The sequence below is a fragment of the Dermacentor albipictus genome, chromosome 1 (genome assembly GCF_038994185.2).
Source record: "Dermacentor albipictus isolate Rhodes 1998 colony chromosome 1, USDA_Dalb.pri_finalv2, whole genome shotgun sequence".
In the NCBI taxonomy this organism is placed as follows: domain Eukaryota; kingdom Metazoa; phylum Arthropoda; class Arachnida; order Ixodida; family Ixodidae; genus Dermacentor; species Dermacentor albipictus.
Window position 1 is genome coordinate 176,684,704 of NC_091821.1, and position 16,615 is coordinate 176,701,318.

Genomic DNA, 16,615 nt, shown 5'->3' on the forward strand with positions numbered 1-16,615 from the left:
GCTTGAGGTCATAAAGCATTGTGTATATAGGGTGGCCAGTCTTTCTAGAACAATGTTCCCATCATTCTTCAACAAATCTGCTGTTACCTGATCTTCCCCAGCTGCTTTCCCCCTTTGAATAGCTCCCAAGGTGTTCTTTACTTCTTCCGGCGTTACTTGTGGGATTTCAAATTCCTCTAGACTATTCCCTCTTCCATAATCATCGTGGGTGCTACTGGTACTGTATAAATCTCTATACAAATCCTCAGCCACTTGAACTATCTCATCCATATTAGTAATGCTATTGCCGGCTTTGTCTCTTAACGCATACATCTGATTCTTGCCTATTCCTAGTTTCTTATTCACTGCTTTTAGGCTTCCTCCGTTCCTGAGAGCATGTTCAATTTTATCCATATTATATTCCCTTATGTCAGCTGTCCTACACTTGTTGATTAACTTAGAAAGTTCTGCCAGTTCTATTCTTGCTGTAGGGTTAGAGGCTTTCATACATTGGCGTTTCTTGATCAGATCTTTCGTTTCCTGCGATAGCTTACTGGCATCCTGTCTAACGGAGTTACCGCAGACTTGTATGTATTGCACACTCCTTAACGATGCCCATAAGACTGTCGTTCATTGCTTCAACACTAAGGTCCTCTTCCTGAGTTAAAGCCAGATACCTGTTCTTTAGCTTGATCCGGAATTCCTCTATTTTCCCTCTTACTGCTAACTCATTGATCGGCTTCTTATGTACCAGTTTCTTCCGTTCGCTCCTCAAGTCTAGGCTAATTCGAGTTCTTACCATCCTATGGTCACTGCAGTGCACCTTGGCGAGCACATCCACATCTTGTATGATGCCAGGATTAGCGCAGAATATGAGGTATATTTCATTTCTAGTCTCGCCATTTGGGCTCCTCCACGTCCACTTTCGGCTAACCCGCTTGCGGAAGAAGGTATTCATTATCCGCATATTATTCTGTTCTGCAAATTCTACTAATAACTCTCTCCTGCTATTCCTAGAGCCTTTGCCATATTCCCCCACTGACTTGTCTCCAGCCTGCTTCTTGCCTGCCCTGACATTGAAGTCGCCCATCAGTATAGTGTATTTTGTTTTGACTTCACCCATCGCTGATTCCACGTCTTCATAAAAGCTTTCAACTTCCTGGTCATCATGACTGGATGTAGGGGTGTAGACCTGTACGACCTTCAATTTGTACCTCTTATTAAGTTTCACAACAAGACCTGCCACCCTCTCGTTAATGCTATAGAATCCCTGTATGTTACCAGCTATATCCTTATTAATCAGGAATCCGACTCCTACTTCTCATCTCTCCGCTAAGCCCCGGTAGCACAGGTCGTGCCCGCTTTTTAGCACTGTATATGCTTCTTTTGTCCTCCTATTATATCCCATTTACTACCCTCTTAATTCCTCCAATAGCACTGCTAGGCTCGCCTCACTAGATAGCATTCTAACGTTAAACGTTGCAAGGTTCAGATTCCAATGGCGGCCTGTCCGGAGCCAGGAATTCTTAGCACCCTCTGCTGCATCACAGATCTGACCGCCGCCGTTGTCAGTTGCTTCGCGGCTGCTGGGCACTGAGGGCCAGGGTTCGATTGTTGTATTCATCTAGGAGGTTGTGGCCAAGTACTGCACCAGGGTGGCCAATCCTGCTTTGGTGAGAGAGTGCATTACCGGTTCTAGTCACCGGGTCAGGTCGCACTCCAGGCCTGTTTGTGCAATTTTATCAACACGTGGATTTTTTTTTTTTTTCCCCGGCAAAAAATTGCGCGGCACTGGGATTCGAACCACGGTCCTCTTGCACGCGAGGCAGATACTCTACCTCTTCGCCACCGCAGGAGTTGTACGCCTCATTTAACCTACTATGGTGCTTTCTTTGATCAGTCAAGGTCGTCCAATCTGAGCTCTGTTAAACCGCACAGATGGCACTCAACTGGAGAAACCTGGTAGCTTATGACCTGCACATGAGTGGCCATACATAATAGAGGAAATTTAAGAAAATTGATTTTAAAAAAGGGGGAAAAAAGAAGGAAAACAAAAACAGGAAGAGAACAGGGGATTTGAACTCGTCACCCTTAAATGTTGCCCGGAGAGATAGCTCAGTCGGTTGGTCTATCAGGCCCCAGGTTACATTGAAGCGGCATAGCTCCTGTCCAGAGCCTCGTACTTGTGTGGAAAGAGACTGATGTTGTACATGATGGTCCGCGATGGTCGATGGCCGAGTGGTTGGAAGGCATACTTTCTTGGAAAAATGGCCGCCTGTCGATGAGAAAGAACTCGAGCAGCTCTAGAGACTAGGAAAAGCTTAAGCAGGTGCGAGGCGAGCACGGCACGCTTAGCGTGGGAAGCTTGCCCGAGTAACTATCCCAAGGAGTGCTGCTCACGAGAGTGAAATACCTTTGTCTAATTATAATAACCCTAGTATGACTACTTTTGAAAAGAGAACAGCCCAGAGGGCCGTACTACAAGTGCTATGACTGATAATTATATATATAATATGTATAATAATATAATAATATATATTATATATAATATATAATATAATTTTTTTCTCATTTATGGGATCGAATGCGAGCGCTGTTGCTTTGTTTCTGCGTGTAGTAAAAACAACAAGTTTAAGAGAGGAGAAAAAAAAAGAAAAGGAAAATTACTGAAGCATAATTGCAGCGCCGTGGTTCTAAAGCGCACCCGCGGTAGAGAAACGGAAGGAGATATAAACATGCATGGCCATGGTACGCACGCGAAAAACTGCCTTAATAAATTCAGAGACCTGAGAAAACGTTTTGTTAATGACCGAAAACATGGCAATCAACACTCGAATATGGCGAGAAATTATTGAGACATGGAAAATTCCTTTGAACTAAGTATGGTTTGCGAGAGAAATGCTTCGAAGTATAGAACATTTTAAAAGGTGAGGGAATATAAGATAGTCTCCGCGCTTACCGAGAGCATGGCGTTCGCACGAGACTACACCAGGCACTTTACTGAGACATGGAGCTCTGTGGCCGGTGTAAAGCCCCTTTCTCTGCCGGCCGGGCGTAGATAACGTGCATTCCGGTCGCCCAGGGTTGCGCGGACATTGTTTCGTTTGAATCGAGCAAATTAATAAACATACTAACTGGGAAAACACATGATCCCAAGTGACTAAAAAAAAGTGAACTCAACCATAGTTAACATCTAATTACATGTATATGCAGACTAATATCCAGAAGACAAAGATAATGACGGATAGCCGGGCAAGGGAACAAGAGTTCAAGATCGCCAGTCAGCCTCTAGAGTCTGTGAAGGAGTATGGCCTCAGACATGTTGTGTTGTTTTCCTAATGTGCAGTCTTTTAATGCGAAAACATTATATGCCCCATGAAGCGGAAAATCTGGCGTCCTGTGTTATCATCCAGTGGTACCAAAACCCAGATGACCAAGCGATAATGTTATGGTCCTGGCACTGGACCTGTTGTGGCTTGCACTGCGAAATCCTATGGTAAACAGCCACAGCGTCAGACTTGGCCCACTCCCAAAATTGGATTAAGGTGGATTGAAGTAGACTAAGCTTGGTACGAATTAGAGCAAGGTGAATTAAGGTGGAGTATTAACTTAAGGTGATAATTTAGCCAAGCCCTAATGCATTCACAATCATATCACCTAAGGATACTTAAGCGACTGTCAATTTTTACTATGGCAACAGGAAACAAACAAAATCAAGCTGGTGGGTGACGGCAGCTGCCGCCGGAGCAAAACATGACACTCACATTGCGCCACCTGCAGCAGGAAGCGGCGGCACGTTTGGATTATCGCCTATGAAAAGTGTGCAGTATGCTTCCAACGGCACTGCGCCCCACGCGCTGTAAAACATATAGGTGAAGATGCGGCATGCGGCAACATGGGAGGAGATTTGCTGCTACTTGAATAAGAAATAAGTGCGTGCCAGCATTTTCGCGTGAGACGGGTGGGTAAGTATCGCGGGGAAGCTGATGCGGTGAGCGGCTACTGTTTTTGATTGCGCCTGCCTCGCGCCTTTTCTTGTTTACACGGGATCTACTGGCCAGAAAATGCATCATACGATCTCGATTTGGCGATGCGCTGAGCATATTTTTTTGCCAAAATATGATGTTTTCCGGGAGCATACGAACCCGTCAAATATAAGCGTAATTCTCTAGGGTCATGTTTTGTGTTCTTGATCACAAACGTTTCTGCAGAGAAATCGTATGTAATGGGATCGTGTCACCAAGGTCCTACTGTATTTCTATCTCTGCTAATAATGAAACAATTCGAAAAATTATTGATGGCATAATGCTCCCTAGAGAGCATGTAACAAGTTCCAGCATATACAGTGAAAGCTCGTTAATTCGAACTTCAATAATTCGAATTTATGGATAATTCGAACTGTACGATTTGGTCCGGCCAAGCTCCACAGAAGTCTATGTATAAAAAAGTCTGTTAATTCGAACGCGAGAAGGTTCCCTCACGGATAATTCGAACTACGCTCGCCTGACACACGGCCAGAGAAGCGCGCCTACTGCCTACACATAAGGCTGTATTGCCTCCGAAACGGAGAGAACGGCGAGAGAAGGTAAAATCAGAAAAGAATCTAACCGATGCGGGGTCAGCCAGAAGGCAGCGGCGGCTGCCGCCTCTCCGTTCTACGTAACCTCCGAGACTTCTTGCCCGTTGCGAATCTCCGAGGCTTTGCAAATCTTGTACAGCTGCTAATGTTGTGTGGAGATGGCACGGCAAGCTCCAAAACACAGCGAATCAAGTACGTCGCAGCTGTGCTTGCAATCAAGAACCAACGAATGAGGGCCTTCGCCACCTTCACATGTTCAGCGTCTTTGTCTCGGCAGTCTTCATCGGTTGTGCACCTCTGTTTTCAGCTTAGGAGGTATCGGCCGTCGCGATTCATTGTGATGGTGTTAAGCCTCGGCTAACGTTCGTTTCGGTGGACATCGGTGGTGTGGCACAGTCGGACCCAGAGCTTCGACTTGAAGATGGCGTGTGCCCGCGGCACACGACATCACTTTCCGACGCACCAAATTTCTGACATGCCCTACTGCTTCCAAATCGCAGTGTACTGTTGCCCTCCTTCACTTTCGTTAGTTCGACCTTTCGTTAATTCGAACTGCAGCATCTTCCCCTTGCGGTTCGAATTAACGAGCTTTTACTAGCCGCGTTTACATGAATGCGACAGTGTCGCATCGCATCGCATTTCTAGCGCATCACATTCATGTAAACAGCAGTAATGCGCTAGAAAGGCGCATCGCATTAATGCGCCAGGCGAGGGTAGATTTACGGGCGCGAGTCGACTCTCGCGGAGCATGTAAACGCAGGATCGTCGCATTAGGAATGATGGGAAGGAATTGCCAAACAACATGGCGGCGGTCCCGGCTGCCCGCTTCGAATTGAATTTGGCGTTGCTTTTGTAAAATGCACTTCGTTCGCAGCAAATGAATGTGTAAACGGCTTTCGCTTAGTCTCAGGCCGCTTCGACGACAGGGTATTATGGATAACCTTGTGGTGTTTTCGAGATCGCTTCTCGTTTCGAACGAGGCGAAGCCTAATGAAAGAAACATTCGAGATGTCAGCGCTACCTATCGCTATAGTCGGAAAGTAGCCACAACGACGACTAATGGCCTCCGAGATCCGAAGATCTCGCTGGCCAGCTAAAGCTGCAAAAAACGTGCGCTGCTTCGCGTCCGCTACACTATAGCGTATAGCGCACGCTATAAGTTGCGTACGCTAAACTAAAACTGTCTATTTCTCGGCACTCAACCACCAACGTGCACTCGGCCCACAACCGGAAACCAGTTGCACCGGAAGTCGGTTGCACTTCACTTATACGACACCATGTGGCGCTACGTTTTTGCGAGAGTTAAGGCGCTACATGTAAACGGCGTCGCATCACCTTTCCCAAATGCGCTTGAAAATGCGATGCGCCGCTGTCGCATTCATGTAAACGGGGCTATAGTAACCAAAATTTGCTATGTGGCCTGGTGAGAGGCCTTTTAAAAACCATTTTGGACATCTACCGTAAAAACCGGACTATAGGTCGGACCGGAATATAGGTCGATCCCCCAACTAACGAATTCTCAAAATGAAAAAAAAAAAATTCAATGGCAAAAGTATCGAAAGACATGACACCCTTACCGTGAAACAAAGGCGACTCAGGGGGTTGCACAATGGTGACAGTATTTATTTAAATGCTGCTCGCATGTGCACCTGGCCAAGTTTTTAGCGGTATCGCGCAACCATCGACCCGCGTGCTTGTCAGCACCTTATTAACGGCGCTGAGCAGCGAAACAAACGAGATACGCGCATGTGTACACATGCCCTTACTTTCGCTATTTCGCCGCTTCGTGCCGTGATGACAAGGTGCTGACAAACACGCGGGTCGATGGTAGTGCGATACTGTTAAAAATTGGCAGGGGGTACAGTACACAGAAGGGCACGAAGTGCGCAAGCGCTACTCCGAATCAGAGCAACGCCTTTGATCAGAGTCGGATGCATTCGGCAGTCACAGGCAGCGGTCCTACACACAACTCTCGGACGGACTCCGCAACCTTGCCTTCCAGTTCTGCAGTCCGCTGCGATCCGGCACGAAATGACGTTTTATTTTGGTTGCTGCAAGTTGTAATACGTTGCTTTTGCCTCCGCCACTACCGAATGCTCTTTTCGGATACTTCAAGTTCGCGCTGTGCCGCCAGGTTGCCGTGGGCTTCCGTGTACTCAATCGCCTTTTTCTTGAAGGCGACGGTGAATTGACGTCTGCTTCCGCTTATTTTGAAACAAAATGAAAATGCAGCCTTTAATTAATATAACTTTGCGACAATAGAAATGCAAAATGCCTGTGTGCTGTGCCTACAGTGAACTAGAATACATTATAGTGACACGACCGGAATGGCGCGCCTGCTTTTCCCGCGGCCCGTTACGCTCCGGAAAGCCGCTAGAGGCGCTGCCGCTCTCTTTCATATTGCGGCGCGGACGGCTGGGCTTGCGTGGGGCACGGATAGGCATTCGTCAGCCTGCCTCTCCTGCGTTTCGCAAGACTGTTGACAGTGGTGTGCATACGGTTGGCCTTGTGTTTCGTGCGAAGGGCCTTCTCGTGCGGACCGTGTGCCCTGTGCGTCTTCGCCGCGTGCAGCCCGCGGCATGGCGAAGAGGCGGACAGATTCACACTGCTTCGCTCCGGGCTGCTGCACGGGCTACCCAAGCGGACCCAAAGCGTAGTTGTTCGCGGCACCGAAAGACGACGAACTCCGCAAAAAGTGGGAGCGCAACCTTCACAGGAAGGATAAAGCTCTCACCGTAGACCAGCTCTCACCGGAGACCAGCGTCTGCCTGCAGACGCTGGTCTCCAAGCAAGTCCAAGCACTAAGCAACAACTTGTTGACAAACTGCTTGACTCGGGAAACTTGATTGTAGCAGAAGACCTGCTTTGGACAATGCCCCAGACCATTCATCCTGTGTTGTTACTTCCAGTGACAACAGGCTCATTTTCTACATTGCCGGGTATGTTGCCCGAAAGTGCATCGTGAAATCAGGGTGTGAGGCATGCCTCACTCGTCTCTTGATGACTAAAGAGGCTGCAGAATGCTTGAACTTGGCTTCATTCACACGAATGAGAGATAATGGCGGCCTCCTCTACCCATCATTTGTGCTTTATACGTTTGTTGTAAATTTGGAGAATGCCTTTACTGAATGCTTTAGTCTTTTGGAATTACATTCTGACAGTGTAATTGATGTTCTGGACCACATCAAGCGAAAGCAGAAGATTCAGCTTGGATGTCAAGATCATTGTGAGCAAGTTGCAGCTGAGGTTACAGCATTTTATATCACAACACGCCTACATTTTTTCACAAAGAGCCTAAACCAGGCTAGCATCAAAAGGCGTGAAGGTGCGAAGCACCTTAAATTGAGCAGGTGCTAAACATTACTCGGTGCTCTTTGAATAAATCATACTACAGCCCTGCCTTTATCGCTTTGATTTCTTCAGCATGCAGCTGCCTACCACGTGTAGAGCGTTGCGTTTATACTGAACTGCATGCGAAAAATTTACTGGGCGATCAAGAATTTATCTGGAGGGTGAAGGTGGGCGTAAGTGAGTCGAGGGTGGGCAACCCACTAGCTAGGGTCTTCGGACCACCCTTGGAGCAGCTCAACACTGAATGAATTTGCGTGCCATTAAGAGTGTTGAGAAACTGCCCATCAGGAAGGTCTGCTGCTTTTCGCTACGACGTCGTTACAAGGACGAAGATGCAAGTTTCGCAAAATCGATCATTCATTGCCCGATCATGTCTGTGGACAGCTTGTATTAGTTCAGCACAGTGTAATTGTGTCCAATTCGCACAGATGTGGAAAGGCGATCGAATGAAACTTTTTCTACCCGCAGCCGGCGATTGCCTTGTACTCGGTTGAAAATGCGGAACGCGATGTTCGGGCTTAAATTATTTATCGGCATTTCACTACCTGAAATGTGCAAATAATAAGTAATCGCACGTGTAAGATGAGTGTGTTTAGGTAACAGCACCGATCGTTTCGAAATCTGCAATTATTGCGTGCGGAAAAGCCCCAGAAACCGTAGGCCGCTGCGCCAAAGCAGTATGAAAAGTTGCAGTGGCGCCATCTCGTGGCATCAATGCGAAAACGGGCTGCCTGCGCGGAGCCGTTCGTGCCACTAGAATATATTCTAGTTCACTGTAGCTGTGCCACAACGTCGCCACGCCGCCATAGATGCCGCGCTGCTGCTGATGGCGATGGCGGCTGTTTACTTCATCCGCCCATTGTTGCAGGACTTCCGTAGTTTTTCCGCCAATGTCCGGTATATAAGTCGAGGGTCGACTTTTTGCGATGGTTTTTTGAAAAAAAGTTCGACCTATATTCTGGTTTTTACGGTAGTTCAAGTGCACACATTACAATTTGTGCTCTTATTTTTCTGCTGTAGCTCTCAATTTGTGAAGTACTTATTGCTGAACATTCCTTGTAGCTCACCAGCACCATATACAGTGGAATCCCAATTATGTGTTAACCCCAGTCAACCTCAGTTCAGCTAATTAACCCCAGTCAAGTAACCCCAGTTAATCAAGCTGATCCAAAAATTTTTCCAATGCTTACATGCAGTTGTCCCTGCCAAGCAGCTCGGCAAAGCTGCTAAGCATGAAAACAACTACATTTGAATGCTGTGCCCTGCTATCCGCGGATTGGCAAGGAAACTTGGCTGAGCTGCTAAGCTGAGCACATATTGCATATATGCCCAAGCATCATAAATGTAGCCACTGGCCCTACAGGCTACAGTTTATGCTTACCACAAACTATTTATTGGAGCAACACAATCACCTGAATTGAACCACATAATTTAGAAGGTATGTAAGATAGTGCAAATTTTTATAAATGTATGAGGTGAGTTAAAATCAATTTCGTAACAAAGCTGTCTATCCTGTGTTTCTGGTGCTAAGTGTTATTTCAGTGCACTACAGTGTCGAAGTGCAGAGTAGTATTTCAGAATTTATGTGATATGCATGGACATCCAGCAGGCACTTGCTTTCCATGACAGTCCTGTAGTCTCTGGCTGTACTCCTTAAGAGGCTGGTAATTTTGCAAATGAGGCACAGATCAGCATGCTGTGTTGTCTCTTATTCTGTAGCCACTCCAGCCACATTCTGCTGATACCTTTGTTAAAAATACCGTAGTCAAGTGCCATGTCAGGGGTCAAAGAAAGAGTAAGACGATGCACATAGCAATTGATGGCTTCTATTGACCGAATGCCATTCATGTGATGATGGAATAAAGCAAGAACATAACAATATACAGTAGGCAAAAATGTTTAGCCTAGTAGCCAGAAACTTTTAATCAGGGTGGCTTTGAATTGAATTGAGCTTCTTATAAAAACATTAACCTTATTATAGCTCAAGTATCTGGGTCTGTGGAGTGAAGCTGAGTGAAGCAGCTGGCATTATGTCCTTGTATAGGAAAGTCATAATTTGTTCTATAATGACACAGAATATGTTGAAAGAATCCATTTTGTAGCAAGTTTCTTTAATTGTAGTAATGCTTGTGTGGTCCCCTCAAAACATTTTTGTATGAGCATCTCATGCTTTTATATGCTGCTTTATCATACCACCACAGGTACCGCTCTGGAAGATTTGAAAAAGGCTGATGTTCTTCCCCTGCTGCGATCATTACTTGAGTCACCAGAAATATCACCTGAAGCTCTGCAGAATGCAGTTGCTTTCACTACTGCACTAGCCAGCCTTGGTGAGTTCTTACTTTTTCTGGCAATGCCAGCTGGCAACTAGCACTTAAGGCGTAGCACTTGAGGCTAGTAATGCATAGGTGATGGCTTTGATGTAGTACAATGAGTCTCTGCTGTTGCAAGTTCATCTCTTCAAAAAATTTTCAGTACTTGAAATAGGGCACCATCTTTGTCAAAAGTCTGTTTCTGCCCACATCACAGGCACTGGCTCTTGGTCATGCAGTGGGACTCGCATTGTTCCCCCAGCACTCCATATTTCTGAAGGCTGCAAAGAACTCTTGTTCTCGCCCTTTAATTTTGGAACAAAGGAGAGTGCTTCACTGCACAGCCCAGTGGCAACATTTTGCATGTACATAGTGGCCTTGGAATGTAAGATAGTACATGACTTGTGCTTAATATGTTTAATATATTTTGTTAATGTATTGAGCACTTGAGTTCCTTAAAGAGGCCCAGGGAAGCTGAATTATAAGTGCATATTTTAATTTCAGGAAAGTTAATGTTCTAGCTATTTTGTGCAGACTCTTTCAGGCCACTTCTACAGGCTGAAGGCTATGCAGCGGTCCTCACTGACCTGAAGGACCACAGCAACCATGTGCTGTCAAAATCTGCAGCACAGGCCCTGCAGATCCTTGAAAAAAAGGCGTGAAATTACACGCTTGAGCATTTGGGGCGTAACCACTGCTGCATTGGCAAAAACCATTTGTTTGACGTTGCTGTGTGCAACATATGTAATTAATGTTCAGGCCTTTGTATGTGTATGCACCTTTGGCTATGACTGATGGTGTGAGGGACAAACTTTGTTTTGTCCTCTTGAAGTTGAGTCATTTTTTGAAAACTCTTTGGGGTGGCAACCCTCCTTTCTTCATGGCATGACCACTGCTTGAAAAATATTTAAATGAAATGTCCTTAGTGGCACTGGCAGATGCCGGCACTTCTGAGACGACTTGGTCTGTGCCACACATGTTTTGTTCAAAATTTGCTCGCTGACAATATTGAGGGATGCTGTTGAGTACATGTAAGCAGTGAAAGCATGACTGACCACCATTATCCACACTCTCCCCTTTCTAATTTCATTGCACTCCTTCTTTCCATCCTTTTCTGTATGTTTGGTGACTGTGGAATCTCATTATGAAATCACATCCTACACGAAAATACCTTCTTTATATCTTATATTTGTTATTCGGTATATGCCTCTTGGATTATATCGAAGTTCGAATGTGTTTGTAGATGTGAAGGTTTTTCTAATGGTCTCAAATACTTCGCATCGTCAGCTGTGCATGATTAAACATAAAACTGAAGCAAAACTGCAATAAATTTCATCCCGCCCATACTAAATATAAAGCGCACAAAAGTTACCTAGTATAGAGCATGGTTTCTCAAAGTGGGTTCTGCAAGCCACTGATGAATTTTCCCTGGTTACGCGTTCACCAAGTAGCCAAAATGACGAACACGGGGTGCACTCGATCCAAGGAGCCTCCATTGCCCATGCCCAAGTGTCAAAAAGCACTTCACATTGCGTAACAGAAACGTGCCAGCAGCGTGTAGCCACCCATCCTTCGGAAATGGGCAGTACTACTAAGCTTTCGCACTTGAACGGTCTAGCGTCCGACTGAAACGAAGCGGCGGAGTCTGCATTGCCACGGTCATTAGCGGCAATCATATATGATACGTGACTCACAGCAACACTGGAACGCTTCGTGCTGAATTGTGCCCTCTATTTTTACATTTATAGCTGTGCATAACACCGCGTTGGCGGCTCGCCGCATGCCTTCATAAGCGCATAATCGGCATCCATGATTGCGTCTATAGCCATGGTTTCATCTGCAGCGGTTGCAGCAAATAGTTGTTTCATTTCGACTTAGTGCATGCGTCAGCCGCATGCCTTCATAACTGCAAGGTCGCTGACCATGATTGCGTGGATAGCGGTCGTGGTTTCGTCCACAGTGCATGTGGCAAACAGTAGTTTTGCTTTAACTTGGTGCAAAGCTATCGAAGATGAAGAGCACTGGCTATATTGCGATGGAGAAACGATTTGTAGGCAACCGGCGAAAAAATAATCTGGATGTGCACGCGGTAGTGAAAAGCGTGTCTCAGATGACGCACATCGCGGCCACGCTGCGAAAGAAGTCAAGAGGCCTTTGCCGCTGCGAGAGCTAATCAATCACGAGATAACGAGAACTGCAGCGTCCGCACTGCTCTTGTACAAGATAAAAACAGGATTTGATGATTCATTCAGTAAATAAAGGCGTGTTGACGTAGTAAGCATTTGTTTATTATTTTCTTGATACCCTCGATAATTTGACATTCAATTAATTTGGTCTTTTTTTTTCCCGGTCCAGTTTTACTGTGCTTAAAGTAGAGTCGGCACTAGTTCTAAGACCTCTTGTGATGAAATGTTATAAGTGCCCTCATGCAATAAGCACTCAAGTACATAGTGCTGAAGTACAGTTGAGAGCCCCGGGAATGAATAGATTTTCTGAAATAAATAACATGCATCTTTTTACCTCATTGTTTTTTCTGTGGGGCATCTAAATGCACGGAATGGCTCCTAACTGGAACAACCACAAACTGGGTCGATGCCTGAGACCGCAAAGGGTTAAATCTGAACGTACTTCATTGCACTATTATAGTGGATCGATCTGCAGCAACCCTAGGACTAGAGAATTTTTTTCTCTATGCCATCGCCACAGATGGCGCACATTTCTAATTATTCTCAAAGGCTTACTATACAAATTCGAACAGACTCGCAATATACTGCCTTTTAATACTTCATTCTGATTATGTAGAACCATTATGCTTTAGAGAGCCCCGATTTCTGCAAACAAATTGTTTCCTAATGCTTGATCTGTACTTTCAATGAAGCATGCTACGTAATGTGCTGTGTAATTAGAAACTTGCTATGTTGCAAATGCCAGAATGTGAACATTGGTTAAATTGTGTTGCTCATTATTTGAACACTATTCAAAATGTATTCTACAGTTCATTTCATTGGCTTTTGGTAGTATTCAATGTGGTCTGAATAATCGCTATTTGTACACCCTTAAAGGAGTTCTGACACAAAATTTTTGTGTCCCGCTTCTTGATTTTTTAGGCACTTGACTCTATAATTACGGTACATAGCCACAATTCCTTGAGAGCACCACAAATTATTAATTACAGCACCTTCTGTACTACCTGTTCAAATGCTCGTCAAGCACAGCACGGCTTCGGATATGAAAAAGGACTCATCGTGGCAGCGAAAGCATAGGTGGTGGGGTGGGGTTGTTGAAGGCCATACAATGACCATGTCGGCAAAAGCTACCATATTGGCTCTTCCAAGTGTTTGCTTCTCTTGGAAATGCAGGGGGTTCCGTCGAGTGCTGAATAGCTCTTTTGGCACAGCCATAGTGTGTGTGTGTACATGTCAGTGGTATCTGGTACCGTGAGACCGCCATAGTAGATTTCGTTGACGTGAGGGGCCACCTTTTTCATGCCTGAAGCCATGTTGCTCTTGGCGTGTGTTTTGAGCTTGTCACATTAAAAGGTAGCATAATTATTTGTTTCTGTCTTGAAGAATGGAGGCTTCATAGCATAATTACTCGGTCAATGGTTATCCAATTAAGCAATAAAAATGACATATACACATTTTCCTTCAGTACTCCTTTAATACAACAGAGACATTTAGGTCAATTCTTTGTTGACTTTGTGAAAGCACTGGCTTGCTCTTTTGCAAGACTTTGGCATTGAGGTTGGAAAAGATAGGTTTGCCAATGGGAGGTGTGAGGGATGATATGACTGCACAACTGCAGTGGTGGGAAGAAACACTTTGACTGGAGAACCATCTGAGGCCTCCTTTACCACATTTAGTCCTTGTGAGCAGTGCTTGGTGTTCATAGCTTTTTCTTGTAAAGGAATGAACTCATAGGCGGTGTAAAGTGAATTGTTTATATAAATTGTTTTCTCTTATAAACTTTCTACTCCCCTACCTGCTTCTTGCTCAAACTGACGTAGTCAGCTGCCTTGGGGTGAAACTGTATTGATCACTTACTGCTGCCAGTTTCATTGCTTCTTGCCATCAGAGATGGGACACCATAGACTTTGTTGTACAGAGTATTTACAGGCAGTTATGTGTAGAGGAGCATTTAGAGAACCGTTCCTAGGTCTAGAACACTTGTAAGAGGTCAAAAGCTCGGTGTTAAAACCTTGGTTGCTCCTCCCAAACCACTTCACAATGAATCGCTACACACCAGTGACCTGACTGGGTCACTGGAATGTGCCATGCATAAGACCACTTCTTGTTCTGCATGTTGTCCAGAACACTGCCAGAAAAAGGAAAGGGCAGGAAAAATGGCTGTCTGAAATGTTGCCACTCGCGTTGTGCCATTCATGCAACCTTTGAAGACGAATTAGCTTGTAGGTGAAAAACGTGAGCACACGAACCACCTTTGCTGCCAACACCTTGCCATTCTCCAAAATGTGCACAGTCAAAGTGGCAACAGTTGCTGGACAGTGAGGAGTGCAGGGGCGCATAATAATAATGATTGTGGAATGCAACAGCCTAACCCCAGCGCCCAAGTGGTGCATTGCACCCATTGACGGCTACTGTGTGAAACTTAAGCGCCTGATGACAATGGCAATGCTGCATTCCAGCGAGACTCAAAGCAGCGATTGCTTTCACTTCCAGAGCTAAGCTTCCTTCCACCTCTCCTGCCTCACTTCGCCATCCTTTAGATTATAGTACTTAACAAAAATGATTATAATGTTGAAGATTGGGCTATTTGGTATAGAATACTTGTCTAAATATAAAGCAGTAATCCACATAAACCAAAAAAAGAGCCACATGCACACACAATACCCTGTGTGTCCATGTGACTTTTCTGTTTTATGACGATGAGCAAAACGAGCATGTTTTCTGTATTATGCAAAGCATATTACGAGAGCTCAGCCCAGCTCCTCAGGCGCGGTGGTGTCGCCTTCAATGACCTTTGACCCCATGCCATACCACGTGACACCGTGACGTCACGACAGAGGAGAAACGGTGCTCCAACTCGCGCCGTCGCGGCGGTATATAAGCAGCTGCGCTTGTTTCTAGGTGGCTTTGGCTCAACTCTTGCAAGATGGGCTGGGTGGGAATCGAACCAGGGTCGCCGGAGTGTGAGACGGAGACGCTACCACTGAGCCACGAGTACGATGCTTCAAAGCGGTACAAAAGCGCCTCTAGTGAATGCGGTGTTGCCTTAGAAACGAGCTGTTTCTAAGGCTCAGGCGTGCGTCGCTTGCTCAGGCGCACATTTCGTTGCTGCGCCGAACGCTGCGTTGCTCGACGCTCACCGCGTCCAATGCGGGGCGCGTAGTCGCTGTGCCGTAGCCCATTGTCTTACACCCCTTGGCGGGTCGACGGGAACGCTGTCGCATTCCACTCGACCCGCCAAGGGTGTTCCACTCGACCCGCCAAGGTTCCACTCTTGAAGGCGAAGCAGAGTAACGCATGAGTTGTTTCTTCGTCTAGCCGAACCAAATATAGCCAAGCAACAGCAGTTCACCAGGCTAAACAGTGGTTCAACAACTAAAATAAAGGCTAGTATGCTTCGCATCCTGGGCTTAACCTTAGCTAAGCAACAGCCATTTTTATAGCACTGTTTATAGGCAAGAAAGATAATTCTGTAGGTTTTTTCTTAGAGTGGGTTCAGTAGCATCAGTGTAGTCGACAGGCCCAGCAGTGCAAATTACATATCTGATGCTACTGATTGGAAGTTTCCTTCAACCAACCAGGATGGTGGGCTCAGTGGCCATCGCATTCTGCTGGTGAACATGTGGACACCGGGTCAGTGCACATTCCCTGCAGTTTCATTTTTATAGGGGCAGAACACAAACATTTGTGTACGAATATTTAGCTGCATTAGTAAAAACCCCAAGGAGCTCAAATTTATCCAGAGTCGCCAACTATGGCATCTCCCATAGCCTGTGCATCACTTTGGAATTTGTTAAGCCCCCTCTTTTTTTTTTTTTACTTTATGACTAGTACGCAAGCTACTTTCTTAAGCTGATAATCGCATGTCGAAGTGTAAGCCCTCATTATATTCATGCAAATACAGCATTTCAGACATGCAAACACATTTCAAATATGCAAATTAGTAATGTCTTTTTATTTATTCATTTTAATTATTTATTTTATTATTTTTCCCCCATATTTTGTGGGCATTTCAGGGCCCGAAAAAGAGCTTCACATAAAAGATAAGTTTGCGTAGACAAGTTGGTTATTAGGTGTTCCATAATAAACTCCAATTACTCCACGTAGAACCTATTCTATATTTAGAAACATTTAGAAATTGTCATAAATAAATTTAATTATCTAACTATGCACACAACACTGAATATTCCAACTAAAGACAAGTGCAA

The 16,615-nt window shown here is 45.3% G+C and overlaps 1 protein-coding gene across 5 annotated transcripts in view; it reads left to right on the top strand.

Moving 5' to 3' along the window:
• vimar (visceral mesodermal armadillo-repeats) overlaps positions 1-16,615 on the top strand; it is a 102,230-nt gene that overhangs the window by 57,739 nt on the left and 27,876 nt on the right. For 4 of the 5 annotated variants that reach the window (XM_070529683.1, XM_070529695.1, XM_070529690.1 and 1 more), the window contains exon 14: positions 10,111-10,239. In XM_070529683.1, the coding sequence (XP_070385784.1) occupies positions 10,111-10,239 (129 nt within the window). Of the gene's footprint in view, positions 1-10,110; positions 10,240-10,755; positions 15,144-16,615 lie in introns of those variants that run through there. The other variant, XM_070529688.1, reaches the window with a different exon arrangement.